The sequence below is a fragment of the Psittacula echo genome (genome assembly GCF_963264785.1).
Source record: "Psittacula echo genome assembly, chromosome: 3".
NCBI classification, from domain to species: domain Eukaryota; kingdom Metazoa; phylum Chordata; class Aves; order Psittaciformes; family Psittacidae; genus Psittacula; species Psittacula echo.
Window position 1 is genome coordinate 48485518 of NC_137736.1, and position 17362 is coordinate 48502879.

The 17362-nt window shown below is 42.7% G+C and overlaps 1 protein-coding gene across 1 annotated transcript; it reads left to right on the plus strand.

Annotated features, from left to right (window-relative positions):
- Window positions 1–1335: 1335 nt before the first annotated feature.
- Window positions 1336–16852, plus strand: ASB11 (ankyrin repeat and SOCS box containing 11; the record flags this gene model as incomplete). The annotated part of the gene is made up of 7 exons (XM_080613846.1): window positions 1336–1513; window positions 4462–4541; window positions 7533–7640; window positions 12073–12223; window positions 12423–12557; window positions 13480–13671; window positions 16728–16852. 7 exons carry the CDS (start codon window positions 1336–1338, stop codon window positions 16850–16852), a joined length of 969 nt encoding a protein of 322 aa, XP_080469972.1.
- Window positions 16853–17362: the final 510 nt, after the last annotated feature.

Consider the following 17362-nt stretch of genomic DNA (forward strand, 5'->3'; position numbering starts at 1 on the left):
TTGGATTCATAGGTATTATAGCTTCTACAGATATATTTTATTACTGTGGAAGGTAAGGTACATGTAATATTTATGGAAGGTATTAAGTTATTGTTAAAAATGTAATATACTGATTTAATTCAGAATTTTAGAAAATATGGTTCACTTGAAAAGTGAAAGAAAAGCCAGCTTGGGTGGGTTTTTTCAGTCAGTCTGCATGTATCTGAAATAGTGTTCTAATGTACCTTGGAGGGCAGCATACTGGAGGCAGCAAGATACTAAGCCAGCATTATTGCTACAAACCAAAACAAATTGCAGCAAAAATGCTCAGTTAAATAATTTGCTCTAAAATGTCCTTACACATATCCACCATTTCCTTGGGATCTCTGAGAGAGTCATCCTGCTCTTTCCCTTGACAGGTGTACAAATTGAAGGGTAAGAGAACCTGGGCAAGGAGGGGCTTCAAAGAAAGTAGATCTCCATCCTGCTGTGCAAATAGCAAAATAGGAATCAAGACAAGTTTAAATGAAAAGGAGATGAGGTGTTCTACATAGATTCAATTAATTACATGCCGAAAAAATACTTTGGTCTCTATGGAAGCCATGTGTCTTCAGAAAGAAAGAAGGGAAGTTAAAGAAAGGCTCCTTACACCTTTGCATCAATGATGGATGGTGTAAAAATATTTCTATTATTTTAAAACAGTAAGATGTTGAGTGCAAGAGACATTAATAGACACCATTCTTTATCCCTGAGTGGTGAAAAACACCAGTATGTTAGCATGTGTTTCTGATTACAGAATTTCAATTTTCTTGCCTCCTAGAATATCTTTGACTTCTTCACCCTGGCTTTGGAAATATGTGGTTCTATTTCAGATTCTTTCATGGCAATGCTTTTCTTTGATATGCTTGCCTTTGTTCTGTATTTGAATACCAGTGAGGCCTGTTGCCAAGATGGGAAAGGCAGAAAAGTAGTCTTTTTGCTGTATCTCAGAACAATTTCTGCAACTTTACCTAGGCAGCCTTTGTAAATGGAGCTGCTGCATCAAGGAATAAATGTAATGTGGAAGTATAGGTTTCCAGATGGTATGAAAAGCATCTATCTAAAAATTTATTCTGATTTATGTAGGTTTGGAGAGGATTTTCTGTTTGTTTACTGTATGGCATGGGATGTTCAAACTATCTTATCCTTGGTATTGTTATTTAGTATCAAATAGCCAATACCAAATAAAACCAGAATGTATTTTTGGTAACTGAGGAACAGCAGGTTCTGGAGGGTTTAAAATAGATGACATATGATACCAAGAATAGCCTGGTGCAGCTTAGCAGACCTGAGAAACTATTCAAAGAGCAAACCAAAATGGAGGCCACTTCTATACTCCATAGTTTCACTAATATTTATTTTGCCATTTTTGCTTTGTTTTGCTTCAAGCTTTTAATTAAGATTTCCTTGGCTTTGCTAACCCATTTCTACATTGTTAAAGGCAACAGAAAAGAGGCTGCCAGGATAGCAGAAGAGATCTATGGAATAGTTCCAGGTAAGGTAAAAATATGGACACTCTAATATTTAAATGTATATTTGCTATAGTTTTTCTAAGTTGAGGATTTAAATTATGGAGCTGCCATGAAATGAGGAATCTATTGCTAAAACCATGGGTGGATGTTTTAACTTGAAGTTCCTTCCATTTCTGGGGTCTTTGTGGTGTCAGTATGTGTTGGCACGATTTAGGTGTGCAAAATATGAGACATCAAGAATTACTCAGCTAGAATGAGGACAACACTCGCTTAAGGCACTATGGTAAGCAAGAAGATTGTTCTCGGAAGTAAGGCATTCTTTAGTGGGTGTTACATATGGTTTTACTAAATACCCAGCTTTAGTGCCAAAAAATATTTAGGAGAAAGTTTTAGCATGTTGATTTTCTGAAAGGAGATACTAGGAGGATATAACTAATGACTTTATGAGCCCAAGACAAGAACCCCTGTTTTGCTAAATCAGATGTTAAAAATGAATACAGCTAAAATTATTCTGAAAATATATGGCATGGGGATATATTGTATTTAGTAAGCTATTGAGTAGGTAATTTATTTTTTTGTTTTCCACGTGATTTTACTCTTTCACATTGCTGTCATGTTAGTGAGTAGACACATATTTGCTTGCCCAGTAATTCCACTAAGTAAAATTACACGGTATTTTAATTTTACTTCCCATGAGGATTCTTACCAGTATTGTGACATCATAGATCTTTATGTGACCTACTTGTTGGGCACTTGCTTTATGATGAATAGTGACACCATGAACAGGCACATGAACGTGAGCAAAACATGGGTGGTGTGAGGTAGCCATCCAAAGCAGAGAGATTAAAATCTGGCCAAGAGAAATACTGCAGCAAAGCATTTTTTACAAAGCCTTTATACACAGACATGCCTGGGTTATTAATATATTTGCTGTTCTCTGGAATATAATTCCAATCATTTATTACTGTCATTTTTTTCCAACTGCCTTCTTGCAATTGCAGTCAGACATGTGGCAAACAGCATTTTTTACCTTCATGCTGGTTCTTATCTGATTGGAGTTTAGCCGACCACAACATGTTTTTATCTGCAAATTGCCATTTGCAAAAAGCCATTAAGGATAATCTTACAAAACATAGATCATGTGATGCGGTTGCTGGACATTACATTGGATTACAGGCAGACCTTCAGAGCCTTTTCTCTTTACAGTGAAGTAGTGCAGCAGCAGCAGAGCTGCTTAATTTATCTGTAGACATTTAGAACGACTCAGTGTTTCCAGCCATGTCACTCACACCTGGGAAGGGAAGATGTGCCGTGTATGGGAACTATATTTGCCACATGTTTCAGGGAGGTAGGTTGCTGTGGCAAGCATGGAAGTATACAGCAGCATGTGTTTTCATGGTGACACATGTGTGTGCATACACATGTGTTGTAAAGGCATGTGATGTGCGCTTGCACATGCTACACGCATAAAAGGTTAAATAAGGCACTGTAGCTCTATTGCCAGACTTACATCTGGATCATCCTGCTATATCAGAGCCCTGGTTTTTGTCACTTGCAGTGTTTTCTGACTTTCTGAACTAAGCTTGCCTATTTCAGACACCAGCATGATGAGGGATGAGGAGGTTTTGGGATGTTTTCAGGAAAGTTTCTCAGTTCCTACCTGTTTCCTATTTCCATCATTTCACTTGGTGTCTCCTACTTGGTCCTTAGGAGCCTGGTCATACCTTTCCATGCCAGCTTCCTGCTTTAGGATCCCAGGAACAGCTTCTTAAATAAATGGAAACAAAAGTAATAACTATAGTTAAAACCGTAACCCCATGAGCTGAAGTGCATCCCAGTTCTCAGGTAACAAAAGGAAATTACCTTGGCCAAGGCTGAGACCTCTGCTGTGTCCTTGGTCTCAAGTCCTCAGGGACATGTCAGTGCCTCTCATTGATTTCTTCCTGCCTCACCTAACACCTGAAATGGAGATAAATCACCCTTTCCATTCTCTCTGGTGTGCAGCATAGCTGAAAATATTAAACAAGACAGGGGTTTCAGATACAGTGCTCATGGGGCTGCTGTACAGCAGAGCATGAACGCAAACACTGGTATTGCTTCTGTCCTGTGGCACTGTAAATACAGGTGGCCTTTGTAGAAGTACTTTCTACATAGTGTACCCTCATATGGTTATAAATTTTAATATAGGACAAGCAAATTTGTTTTCTACTTTTTTTTGCAGGGGTTTAACCTGGGATGACTTACCTTGCCTGCAGGGAGCTAGGCTAGGGAATTTTTTTTCTTGGCAAATGAGTAGATTAAGATAAGAGAAAGGGCAAGCTAGCCTACAAAAAGGAGTCTGAACAGTTCAACAACTCAAAATAATTAAGGAAGAAAAGTAAAGCCTCAGGCAGGATTTATTTTTCCATGTCTTTTCTGAAACCTTCCAGTGAGAGAGAGAATGAAACCTGTTACCTGGTAGGATGGAGGATATTATTTATAAATTGACAGTTCAGGAAATAAAACTACCAGGGACATGCCAGAATTCATTTGATAGACAAGTCACCCCTGTGTCTCCCTGCTATGAGTCTCTTAACAGAGTGCAAGAGATTCTGGAATATGATTTGTGACAAAAGCTTCCTTCAAAAGGTGGAGGCTGATACGGTTTTGAATAGAATGTCACGGCTCTGAAGTCCCTGAGTAAGTCCCAGCAGCACTAAACTCATTGTCTTCTCTGAAGCATGTTTTTAGCTGGTTTTGAAAGTTCTGCCAAGAAGCTTTTTAGGTCCCTTCGTGAGCTCCAGCCCCAGCTTTCTCAGGAGTGCCGTGCCCTCAGCTGCTCTGCTGAAACCAATTCATCAAACAGTTTCACCACTGATGCCATATTAATTTCTGTCCTGATCTGCATTTGCACGTAGCTGTTTTTTTCCCTGTCTTCCTGGGATCTGCTTTTGCTGCTTACCTGAATTAACGTTTATGTATTTGCTTTCAGGCAGCTGGGCCGACCGATCCCCTCTTCACGAGGCTGCTTTCCAAGGACGCCTCCTGTCTTTGAAAACCTTGATTGCACAGGTAAAGAAAAGGTTGGGAAGCAGCATAGTTTCTTTTGAATTGCATCTGTGTGTTGGTGACCTGGTAATAGACTGCAGCAGGGCATAAGAAATACAGTTGTATATATAATATTATCCACATGCATGCCTTTGAGCATGTATTGGTTTACTTAGTTAAGCCCAGCACAAAGACTGTTACAGCTTGTAGCTTGCTGTATCATAAACAGTGATCATTGGTCTCTTTCTCAATGACAAATCACACAAACTGGGCTTGAGAACAGGGACTATATATATCAGCTACTGAAAAAGAAAAAAAATCAATAGAAAGCTATAAAAGTACATCTTGCTTTATCACACAGCAAGCATGGTCTTACTCGAGAGAGACCTGTCAGACTGAAACCTTCTGCAACAAATGAAACCAAGAGTTGATGCAAAAGAGGAGTGGAGGAAAGAATATACTAGAGAGGACAAGAAGCTGGATGTGAAAGCAGCTGCAAAGGGACAGGTTATGGTACTTCCTGCTTTGCCAACCATATTCCTTGCCACCTTTGCTTAAACTCAGTGCCCTCAACTGGCACGAATGAGCAACTGCTCCCCCACCAGTCAGGACGACTGCGGGGAAATTAATTCCCTGAATGTGAGCTTTGTGACTTGGCCACCAGGCTTTTTATATCCAAGGTAAATAATTTTTACCAGTGAAGCCACAGCTCGAATGGACAACGTCCTCAAGGAGTGGAGCCGCTGGTGTGAAAGCCTCCAGTCTAGACATCTATCGAGGCATAGCTGCAGCTAGGAGGTTGCTGTTTACAGCCAATTTTCCCCTCCCATTTCCTGATCACTCTTTCCTTCACCTACTGATATCTGAAGTTTTCATGGAAAAGGAAGTGATGGAACTTGGGGCTAATAAAGAAGAAGGCTTATTCATTCACGGCTTTGCTGGTTTTCTGACCTCTTGTATCTGCATTTATGCTGACCTTACACAACCTTATTAGTGGGGTATCTTTTTATACACTGGATGTCCTAATTATACACTGGAGAAGCACCCAGTGTTGTGGTTATACATCATTTTGTTAATCCACCCTTTTCTGAAGACATTTAATTTTGGAGAGGGGGATTAAGGTCCTTGCTGATTAAAAGAGATTAAGGCAGCAATGTTTGTAGAGACTGAATTCACCACAGAGAGCTGATGCACCACAGCTTGATGTAGGGGCAAAGCTGTTCACAGAGCAGCATAATCATTGCTCATTGCTTCTAATATAGTTACACTACTAACCTAAAATTAAATGCAGAGCTATACTTTAGAGAGTATGTGGGTCACATAGAAGTCTCTGCCATAAGGCTGTAGCTTTCAAGAAAGCCAGTGAGGCTTCTGCTCCCCAGGGGATGCCTGGACATAAGGGGACAATGGAGCACTGGGGTTTTAAAAGAGCTCAAGAACTCACCAATGCCTGTTCCAGCACCAAAAGAAGTTTCATTTTTCACATATATTGAAAACAAGGTTTAACATGACCAATGTTTGGCAAACAGCTATAGCAATATCTATAACTCATTCTCCATTTCATAATGGAAGGGTTTGCTGTTTTGCCCAAGATATCAGTACTTCCTCTTTTGCTTGCAATGACCATGTTTCAATAATTAAATATATATATACATATGAATAATGATTGAGAATAGGTCTCCTTATCAAGTGTCTCTAGGAGATATTCCTTTTGAAAGGATATGCTGATCATGAAGTTTGAGACATCTACGCAATTAGAGAACGGAATGATCTCAACATTTTTTCAAGGTTTTATCTATTCCCCTGGCGCTGATGGCATGGGAAATTTTTAGCAACAGCTTTTACATTAGTAGTGCTTGCATATGACTGAAACCCGATTGTTTTTCTATCCTAGAATATCTATCTTAAAGTGATTACAGTGGTTTCATTTAACGCTCATTGCATCGAGACTCGAACTTTTTTTACAGCATTACGTTGCTCACAAATACTTTTGCCCATTGCGTTTGCTACTGCTCTCCAAACAGTGCGTTGCTGCCATCTTGTGAGCTGTTTCGTTTGTAGCACATCAGGTAGAGACCAATTATGTTACAAAATACAAGACGTCACGCAAAAAAACCAGAGCTGCTTCCAGGCCTGTTCTTACACATGGTTATAAAATCATAATTACTAGGAGATTTAGCTGCATTCTGGAGAAAACGCACGTGACAATTGTGTTCTCCTTTGTGAATATGTTTGGGTTTTGTTTGTGCAAAATAGACCCAAGAACTGTCATCTAGCGAAATACCTGTAAGAAAGCATTTGTAAATCACAGTTTTTCTTCCAACGTAAAATGTTTCCTGGGTGGTCAAATGAGAGGAACTGATTCGTGGGTGGGATTTGTCTCATCTATCTTACAGATTTACCAGGTACTTACTACCTCTGAGTGAAACACACTGGGCACACCATATAGTCAGTGGAAGTATTTTTAGGACAGAATCTGACCTACTAGAAACAGCTGGTTTAGCATGGAATGAATCATATCATAGGGGGGCTTGTTTATCTCCACTGAAGGAGACGACGGCTCCAGCAGAGCTGCTGATACCTGTGCCAGAGCCATACCTATTCAGGGAGGTGAATTCCACCAGCTCTAGCTCCTGGTGCTGGACTTAATAGCAAAGGTAATGCCACCCTTATAAGTTAAAGAAAAGCAATGCCTTTTCTGTGGTTGACTGTGCATTGTCATAGAAGAAGAAAGCATAGAAATAGAAGGCATTTCTATGCCTTCTATTTCTATAGAAATAGAAAGCGTAGCTTGTTCTTGCTTACTTTAACCCAATCACTAGCAGCTGTCTTTGGGCATGAGCACTGAAGCACTGAACAGCATTAATCCAACCCATGCACCGCCCCTGGATATGCACCCAGCAATGTGGCTCTCCCGTGCCATGGTCTGACCTCCCTTTGCAACCAACATGGCCTGAGGGGAGACATGTGGTTTGGGCAGTGCTTTCCCCTCATACCTCTTACACTGCATTGCAGGGTTTCAACGTGAACCTGCTGACAACAGACCGTGTGTCAGCTCTCCATGAGGCCTGCCTTGGCGGCCACGTTGCCTGTGCAAAGGTGCTGTTGGAGAACGGCGCTCAGGTGAGTCCTGGGGATGCTGGCAGGGATGCAGGCACCTGGAGCAAGGATACTCCTTCGATCAGTAGGGATATTGGATGGACTGCCTGGGTAGCAAGGCCAGAATGCAGATGGACAGAAGTATCTTGGGCAGAAACAGCGAAGCATAAAACAGTTCTGTTTCTATGGGTGTTGGATTTGCCTTTCCCCAGTGTCTGCTTGAGTCACCCTATTACTCTGTTTTGTTTTCCCTCTGTACCCAAAGTGTAGTCATAACTGATGGAAAAGGAGCAAGGTGAAAATAATGATCATAATGATCCTCATAATGACCTCACCCATAATGATCACCGGAAATTGCCTCCGTTTTTCTGTGGGACGGTTTAGAAATCTCGCATAAGTAAAAATAGATGTGCTTGAAGCAAAGAAACATTTTATCTGCTAATAAAATAAGATTTCCCCCAGTTTGACCTAAGATAGAATACATGTTAACAGTGGAGACAGAGGAATGGATGAAATACGTAAGAATATATTTCATTCAGCTTGGTTTTCAAGTACAATTTATATGGCAAGAAACTGAGCAACAGAGAAGCAGTCAATCAGGCTATTTGCAGAAGAAAACGTATTAACTTCCTAAGCTGTATACCAAATTTAAATTCTTTAGAAAGATGAAATGAAAATCCCTTTCTGTTCAGTTTTACTTATTTTTGGTATATTAATAATATTGTCTTTTTATAACTCAGAGAATCATCTCTGGACTACCTGTTGGTTTCCTAAGAAATCAGCCTATTCCTGGTATAATATATAGCTGTGACATTTTTGGTTTTTGCTTTCCCTCTGCTCTCTGTTCATAAATAAAGTCAACAGGCTGTTGTCTAACTTCTGGGAAAACATGTGCCATTCTGCTTCTCTCCTTTCTTTCTGTGTTCTTCTTTATTTCCACTTTTTTACCAAACAACTTACTCCATAACAATTATTTTTCCTATTTTACCAGTTAAACCAGTATCCAGTGGAGAGGGAAACCACAGAAGTCAATTTTCTTCATCACTTATTACCTTTCTTACCTGTGGTTATCAGCTTGCCTGAATCACTGGCCTGGTTGTGAAATGGTGCTGATTGATAGACTCTCAAAGTGCCTCCAGCAGCTCCAGTCATATCTGCCCAATAAGACTGGGGAGACATGGGAGGTAGCATGTAATCAGTCTGAAATACAGATACTCCCAAGGCATTAACTATTTCTTTCTTTTTGCTGTTTTGGAAGCTGTGCAGAATAAGGGATAGTTTAGATCGGCAATTAATAGGAGGGGAGGAAGATCACAGTATCACAGTATGCTAGAGATTGGAAGGGACCTCAAAAGATCATCTAGTCCAATCCCCCTGCCAGAGCAGGAACACCTAGATGAGGGTACACAGGAATGTGTCCAGGCGGGTTTTGAATGTCTCCAGAGAAGGAGACTCCACAACCCCCCTGGGCAGCCTGTTCCAGTGTTCTGTCACCCTCACTGAGAAGAAGTTTCTTCTCAAGTTTAAGTGGAACCTCTTGTGTTCCAGTTTGTACCCATTACCCCTTGTCCTATCATTGTTTGCCACTGAGAAGAGCCTGGCTCCATCCTCGTGACACTCCCCCTTTATATATTTATATACACTAATAAGGTCACCCCTCAGTCTCCTCTTCTCCAAACTATAGAGACCCAGCTCCCTCAGCCTTTCCTCATAAGGGAGATGCTCCACTCCCTTAATCATCTTTGTCGCCCTGCGCTGGACTCTCTCCAGCAGGTCCCTGTCCTTCTTGAACTGAGGGGCCCAGAACTGGACACAATATTCCAGATGCGGTCTCACCAGGGCAGAGTAGAGGGGAAGGAGGACCTCTCTCGACCTACTGACCACCCCCCTTCTAATACACCCTAGGATGCCATTGGCCTTCTTGGCCACAAGGGCATAGTGTTGGCTCATGGTCATCCTGCCATCCACTAGGACCCCCAGGTCCCTCTCCCCTACACTACTCTCTAATAGGTCGTTCCCCAACCTATACTGGAACCTGGGGTTGTTCCTGCCCAGATGCAGGACTCTACACTTTCCCTTGTTATATTTCATCAAGTTATTCCCTGCCCAACTCTCCAGCCTGTCCAGGTCCCGCTGGATGGCAGCACAGCCTTCTGGCGTGTCAGCCACTCCTCCCAGCTTAGTGTCATCAGCAAACTTGCTGACAGTACACTCAATTCCCTCATCTAAATCATTGATGAATATATTAAATAATACTGGTCCCAGTACTGACCCTTGAGGCACTCCACTAGATATAGGCCTCCAACTAGACTCTGCCCCATTGACCACAGCTCTCTGGCTTCTCTCCTTCAGCCAGTTCGCAGTCCACCTCACCACCTGATCATCCAGACCACACTTCCTCAGTTTAGCTATGAGGATGCTGTGGGAGACCGTGTCAAATGCTTTGCTGAAGTCAAGGTAGACCACATCCACCGCTCTGCCATCATCCATCCACCGTGTTATTTCCTCATAAAAGGCTAGGAGGTTGGTCAAGCATGACTTCCCCTTGGTAAAGCCATGTTGACTGCCCCTCATCACCCTCTTATCCTTGATATGCCTTAAGATGGCACCAAGGATAAGGTGCTCCATCACTTTCCCAGGGATGGAAGTGAGGCTGACCAGTCTATAGTTACCCGGAAGATCAACAAAGAGTCTGGGATCTGTAGTGATGATGCTGTTGCAGTCACAATTGGAGCCATGCAATTTCAGGAAGAGCAAACCGCATTTTGGGCTCCGAAATCTGAGCAAACAGATGTCCCCTATGCTGTGGTACCTAGTGTCACCCCGTACTGTGCTGGCTTGGCTACCTCTTGGCCCTGTCATAGAATCATAGAATGGTTTGGGTTGGAAAGGACCTTAAGATCATCTAGTTTCAACCCCTCTGCCATGGGCAGGGACACCTTCCACTACACCAGGTTTCTCAAAGCCCCGTCCAACCTGGCCTTGAACACTGCCAGGGATGAGGTAGCCACAACTTCCCTGGGCAACCCGTGCCAGAGCTTCACCACCCTTACAGTAAAGAACTTCTTCCTTATATCCAACCTAAATCTTCCCTGTTTAACTTTGAACCCGTTACCCCTTGTCCTGTCACCACAGTCTAGCCAGGTCTGTTCTCCCCCCCACTGTCTTTCCATGAAGGTGAACAAGCAGAGAACGCACCAAAGAGCAGGGGCTGCCTCCTCTGGTGTACCTGCCTAATCTGCAAGTACAGCTTCCTGCGGGAGAATGCGGCCTTGCGTTGACAAAGACTGAATCACTGGAAGTGGCAAGAGCTGGCTTGTAATTGTGGGAAAAGCACCTTATGAGAAAAGGAGTTAACTCACACAGCATTGCAATCAAGTCAGTAGTTCAAATGAACAAAACCAAAATGTTATCTGGGAAGGTATCAACTGCAGGCGGTCCGCTGCTAAATTACCCGTGAAAAACCAATATGTTTGCAAACAACACTACCTTTCTCTGCTTTAAAGGCAAAATACCTTGGCTGTTAACTTCTGTGAGCCAAGGTATTTCTACTCTGTATTTCCAGTCCCTTTCTGATGCAGCTGTGTGCTTGCACCGGCAGCAAAGTTCTCCAACTTCCCTGGCGGCCCTGGAGCTCTCCAGCCTTTCCTCTCCCATCTCTTTCCTCTTCTCCCTGTTTTGGAAGTCATACAAATTGCTGCATGCAATAATCCATTGCCCTTTTCCAGCGTGCCACAGAATTAAACATATGCAGATTTGCTGCATAAATTGCCTCTGGGGGCTTGCTACATAGTTAAACATAGCAGCCGCACTGCAGTGCACAATGCAAGCCAGGAACTGTGTGGTCCCAGACAATGACAGATGGTGGCTCTTGCCAGGTCTTTACATCAGAGGTAGAGGAAGGAAATTCATTCCCTCTTACATGCACCCATACACACCCATGCATACGAACACAAATGCTTTCAAGCTGCTTTTCTGTTTGGGATTAAGACTATGTCTCCATGAAAATTTCTTCTGCTGGAACAGTGTTTTCAAGTGAAAGTATTAAATGTACAGTAAATGTTTTTGTTTAAAAACAAGGCCATTTTCATCAGAGCATACTCTGGCTTTGGGTTGGTGCAAACAGGACAGACATGAAGCTACTCCAGTTCTCCACCTTAAAAAAAAAATAAAATATTAAAATCTGATTTTTCTGAAGAAATCTGGGAGGAGCATTGACAGCAGACAGTGTTGCTGCCTTATGGCATCAGCTGCCTGGGAAAGAGGGCAGCCCTTGCAGGAGAAAGTTATATATGTTGTGCATCAGCATAAAACTCTGACAGTTGTTAACAAAATCAGTCCTGAAATTAAACAAGACAAGCATCTTTTCCTAGTGTATTTCTGGTGTGCACGAGAAGCATGCTGCAAGGGCGTTCCCCTTAGATTGGATTATCCTGAGCATGTATTGCTGTTCCAGGTCAATGCAGTCACCATTGATGGGATCACTCCTCTATTTAATGCTTGCTGCAGCGGCAGTGCGGCCTGTGTCAACATGCTGCTTGAATTTGGAGCCAAGCCACAGCTCAGGAAACACCTTCCTTCACCCATTCATGAAGCGGTCAAGAGAGGTAATGTTCAGGCTTTGAGTGAAGCTAACCATAACTGAGGAATACATCTTTTGTTGATGTTAAAGAATTTTTAAAACCCCCAACTTGTCCATACTGGTGTGGATGAATAGGCTTGGCTTACTCCCAGCTCTTCTGCCTCAGTGGTTGTATTGGGGTGTATTCTGCTCTGCAGCACTTCAGTCACAGCTTCTCTCTGCAGGTCACAGGGAGTGCATGGAGATCCTTCTGGCCCATGAAGTTGACATTGACCAAGAAGACTTGCAGCATGGGACCCCGCTCTATGTGGCTTGCACATACCAGAGGACAGATTGTGTCAAAAAGCTTTTGGAGCTAGGTATACCTAGAAAAGGGGCCAAGGGACAGCTGTGATGGCGTGAGCCAGCGCTGCTGGTCTCTCCAGGCTGCCTCTCCACTGCAAACAGTGTGGGTTATTCCTGCAAGAGGCGCTTGGGAGCCTCATTTCAGGCTCCCAAATGAGGCTGGGAGTCTCATTTCAGGCTATTGAAAAATTTCACCTGCATTCAAGAAGATTTTATCACTTCCTCAGGAAAGAAAGTCAGAGACCTCCCTGAGACTGTCTGAATGTGAAAATAAAGTAAATACTTCTAGTTTTCTAGAATGATAACATGAAGCACAGGCAATGCTGGCTAAAACTAGTGACCGGAATCAACCCGTGATTATGATAAACTGCCATGCTAAGCACTTCTCAGTGGATGATGAAGACAGCAGTAAAGCTGTTTGAGAGAATAATCATTGCAGGTCCAGGCAAAGTCTACGAGCTAGCATAAATTTTTGCTGTCAGTGTGCATTAGCTGACCTGCTCAAAATGGGGCCCCTCCTAATGCCTGCAGAGACTAGGCAAGCGTGTCACTTGCTGTGCTCACAGAGTTATTAAAATTAGATACCTAAAGGGTTCCTCTCTCCTCAGTAATTGAATTAACGTAATCTATGTTAGATTTTCTGTTATTAACAAATTTACAGAGCATATGGTAGGCTTTGAACATCCATTGGGTTGAGGGTTGAACTACTCAGTACTGTCTATCGCAGACAGAGTTTGGTGGCTCAGGGGACTTTTACACAGCAGGTATTTGACCTGCTAAGTTTTGCACTGCTGCTATTGAAGAAAACGAGGGAGGTCTGTGTTCCATCCATTCCCCTTCAGTTATTGAGGCTACAGGTGGAAACCAGCCCGTTATGTATGTTGAGACAGTCCCTGCTGCATCCCAGATCTAACCACACACTCCTGTTCCCTCAAGGAGCCAATGTTAACATGGGGAAGCGATTAGACACGCCCCTCCATGCAGCAGCAAGGAAATCCAACGTGGAGGTAGTCGTCTTGCTGACAGACTATGGTGCTAACCCAAAATGCAGAAATGCCGAACTCAAATGTGCCCTGGATCTTGCTGTACCCAACAGCAAAGTGGAGCAGGCACTTTTGCTTCAGGAAGGTAACAGTTTCCTTTCTTCTTTTTTTTTTTATTTTTCTTTTTAAGTAGAACAACCTTTGTTTCTTTTACCTAAGTACCTTGTCTTAACTGCTTTTATAAGTGATGCTCTTTATAAGTTCTCTTGTTTTCTCTACCAATTTCAATTCTGCAGCGCGTGACACACAAATGAGTGAGAGATCTCCGTTTTGCTGCTAAATCTGCCACCAAGTGTTAGGGTTTCAGTGGGTAAATGGGTCAGTTTTTCTGTGCTTCTCTTTTTCTGTCTTCTGAAACAAAATTATATGGATTTACCTATGGGAGTCTAAGGATTAAAAGCTACTGTAAGATTTTATTCATAGATAATGTGTCCCTTGGCAAGGGGGTTGGAACTAGATGATCTTAAGGTCCTTTCCAACCCTAACTATTCTATGACTCTGTAATTCTATGATAATATTTTAGAACCACTATCTTGTGTTCAGCCTAACACCATGGCTCAGTGTCCTGCTTCCTGCAGAAAAAGAAACATGAATGTGGGTGCCCTCGGTTGCCAGGAGAAAGCAGAGCTATTTGCCCGGTGGCTATTGAGCTTCATGGCACGGAGCTCTTCCATGAGGTTCAATGGGCTGCAACCCCAGCACAAACCAGCAGTGCTTCTTGCAGCTTATTTTCAGTCTCCCTAAAATTATTTTTCCAGTCCACTGGAAGAAACTTCTGAGCAGAAGTGAATCTAGATCTTCTTGTGCCATTTTCACCTGCACCACATACAGCCAGAACTAGCAATATCCCTGGGATATGGGCCTGCTGAATTATGTCCCCCCTCTCCTCTAGCCTCTGTGTTTCCCAGCTCACTAGTACTCTGTTAGTTGATCTATCTCTCCCTGAGGCTTTATCAACATGGCAGGTGAATGGTGCTCCCCTACGCAGGCAGCTTGCCACCTTCCTGAGCCTGCTCACTCCACACCAAAGAGCAAAGCATGATGTGCATAGAAAGCCTGCTTCCAGCTGCAAAATAGCTCTTGGATGGTAAATTAATACTGTCAATGTTGCACATAGCCTTTGTGTTGGCTGTCTGCACACAGGTGGGTTTTATGGAGGAAATGAAACATTGGCTTAATATCCTCTGTCCTACTCATTTTCCCTGTGGCTTTTCATGCAGAGCTTTAATTTGTCATGTCTAAAGCCTTCTGGGAGGACTTTTGCTTGAATGCTTCTCACCTCTTGTGACTTCCGCCTTGCGTCTGAGGTGTTCAGGGCTCAGCAGCAGCAGGCTCTGTGAGCAAAGGCAGTGCTTGCAATTGTCCTGCTCCAGTTGCCCTGCATAAAGGAGAGTTAGTGTAGGTAAAGAAATATCCCAATATTAGTTATTTTATCTTCATGAACTTTCTTTTTGATTTACCCTTTCAGCTTGTCACTCTCTCCTCCCTTACAGCCAGAAGAACTATATGGGCACGTCAGCTCGCTCTCAGAAATTCAGTGTCCTCATTTTCCTCACCTATCCCTTCAGTTCTCTGTCAGGTAGTTTGCAGCTCTAACATCTGCAACTGCCCGTTTCCCATATTTCTGTGTTTTCTGAGGTCCTTCTGTTTGAAATAAGCATTCTCAGGTGGAAAAGTTTTCCTTCTACTCCCTGACTTCTCTGCTGCAGTTAGTCTCCCTTTAATTGCTTCTCTTCCTAGCTAGTAAGTGATGTGAAATATAAAATATTTCTGTTTTCCTAACTGCTTTGGGAGATGGAAGCTTCTTTCTTCACTTCCAGTGACAGTGGTACAAGCGCTCTTTTCTAGATATCTCATATTTTTCTATCAATTTCTGCTCAGAGGGGACATTATCAGCCTGTTTAAGCTTCTAAATTTTCCTGTAGTAAAAGCATAGGTTACTTGGAAGATATATGTACGGGGTTTTAAGCACGCATCTCTACCCATTGCTTGTCAAATACTGCTGTGATCACTACTGTTTGGCCAGAAACTGGAGGGGCAAGGCAGAGAGGGCTCAAAAAACAGAGCATGTCTGAGTAGAAGCAAAGGTTCAACCTGGAGCAGCTCCAGCAAGAGGAAAGCAAAGTGGAGGCAGGGACACATTCACTAGCAAGTTGCATTTGCACATGCAAGCATGCAGTTGCAGAAGCAATGGAGCCTTATTTCCAGTGGGTTTGTGCCTGCTGTGTCCCTCACCTGACCCATGGTGGGCTGGGGCATCTTCCTGGTCATCCCATGGGGAGGCCACCAGGGCAGCATCGCTGCCCAAGCTGGCCTCACCATGATCCCAGGAAGTCCTCTGACAGCTTTCCTACCAGTGGACTCTCCGGTGTTTAACAAGAGTTTTTCGCATGCAACAACCTTTCCCCCAAGGCAAGGGAAGGGCAAAATGACCTCTCATCTTTTATTTACTTATTAATGAGTTAATCCTTTTTTTTTTTTTTTTCCCACTCTTTGTGCCTTTTTGCACAAAACTTTAAGAGACTTTCTGTCTTTGAAAGATAGAAGATCAGACTTAATTAGAATTGGATGACATAATAAGAAATTATTTTGAGGAGCACTGATAGACTGACAGACATATTCTGAGACAGTGTGGTCACATAAAAAAGCTGCAGGTACCTGCTGAGACACAAGCAGTTGGTGTCTCTGTATATATGAACAACTAACTGTATTTGCCATGTCCACCCAATTATGGCTGGTCTACACCAAGCACCTCTGCAGCTCCCTCTAATCACTCTTGTCTTTTTCCTCACAAAATCACTGGGAGTTTTCTTATATCTTGAGCAAGGGCTATGCACCCTAGTGCTCTCTCTCGAGTGCAGACACTTTAATGGTATTTTAAGCTTTAGCTCAAGAAAAGATGCAGAAGAGCCTAGCCATGCATGCAGAAAGAGGGTTTTAGTGCTTATGGTTTTCAAGTCACTAAACCCAACTTTGACAACAATATTAAATATGAACAATAATATATTTAGCTCTCCCTGACTTCAGCAAGTCACTGGGTAGTGCTTGATACGATTTGCAAATCTTGCTGGTGTTTGTTGCTTTCTGACTTATACTGGTGATGGGGTTGGGGTTTCCTTTTCTTTCCTTTTTTCTCCCCAGGTCCTGCAAGCCTTGCCCAGCTGTGCCGATTGTGTGTCAGAAAACATCTGGGTCGGTCATGTCTATATGCAGTCCGCAAGCTGCACCTGCCTGAGCCACTTGAGAACTTTCTCCTTTATCGATAAGTCTGTGACTATCTTTACACTGGAAAAGAAAGAGGAACAAATGTTTGTTTACCCCAAAATCATTGTATCAAAGCAAAAAACAAACAAAGACATCATTTATTGTCTGCTGTGGGTACCAAACATCAGCTGCTGCATGACAATGCAAACTGAAAACACCTTTTCACAGATGGAATGATATCGACATAGTTCCCTCACGGTCTATTGCCACATCCACTTATGCCAGCCCAAGAAGCTGTAGTACATGAACAGCTAGCTCACTTGACGTGTTTGTAGATGCACATGCACACATCAACCCACAGACAGAAGTTTCCCCTGTATTTAGTGTTATATTTATTTATGTAGTATCTGTGCAGCTTCATCCTCTTGTCTATCCAATCTCACTGTGAAAATCGAGTTAGTGGCTGTTATTATTCTGCTAGTGAGAGAAGGAAAGCCCACAGTGCCCAACATTTACCACATATAATATATTGCACATCTTTTCTCAGCTTTGACTTCACATCCTTACATCTT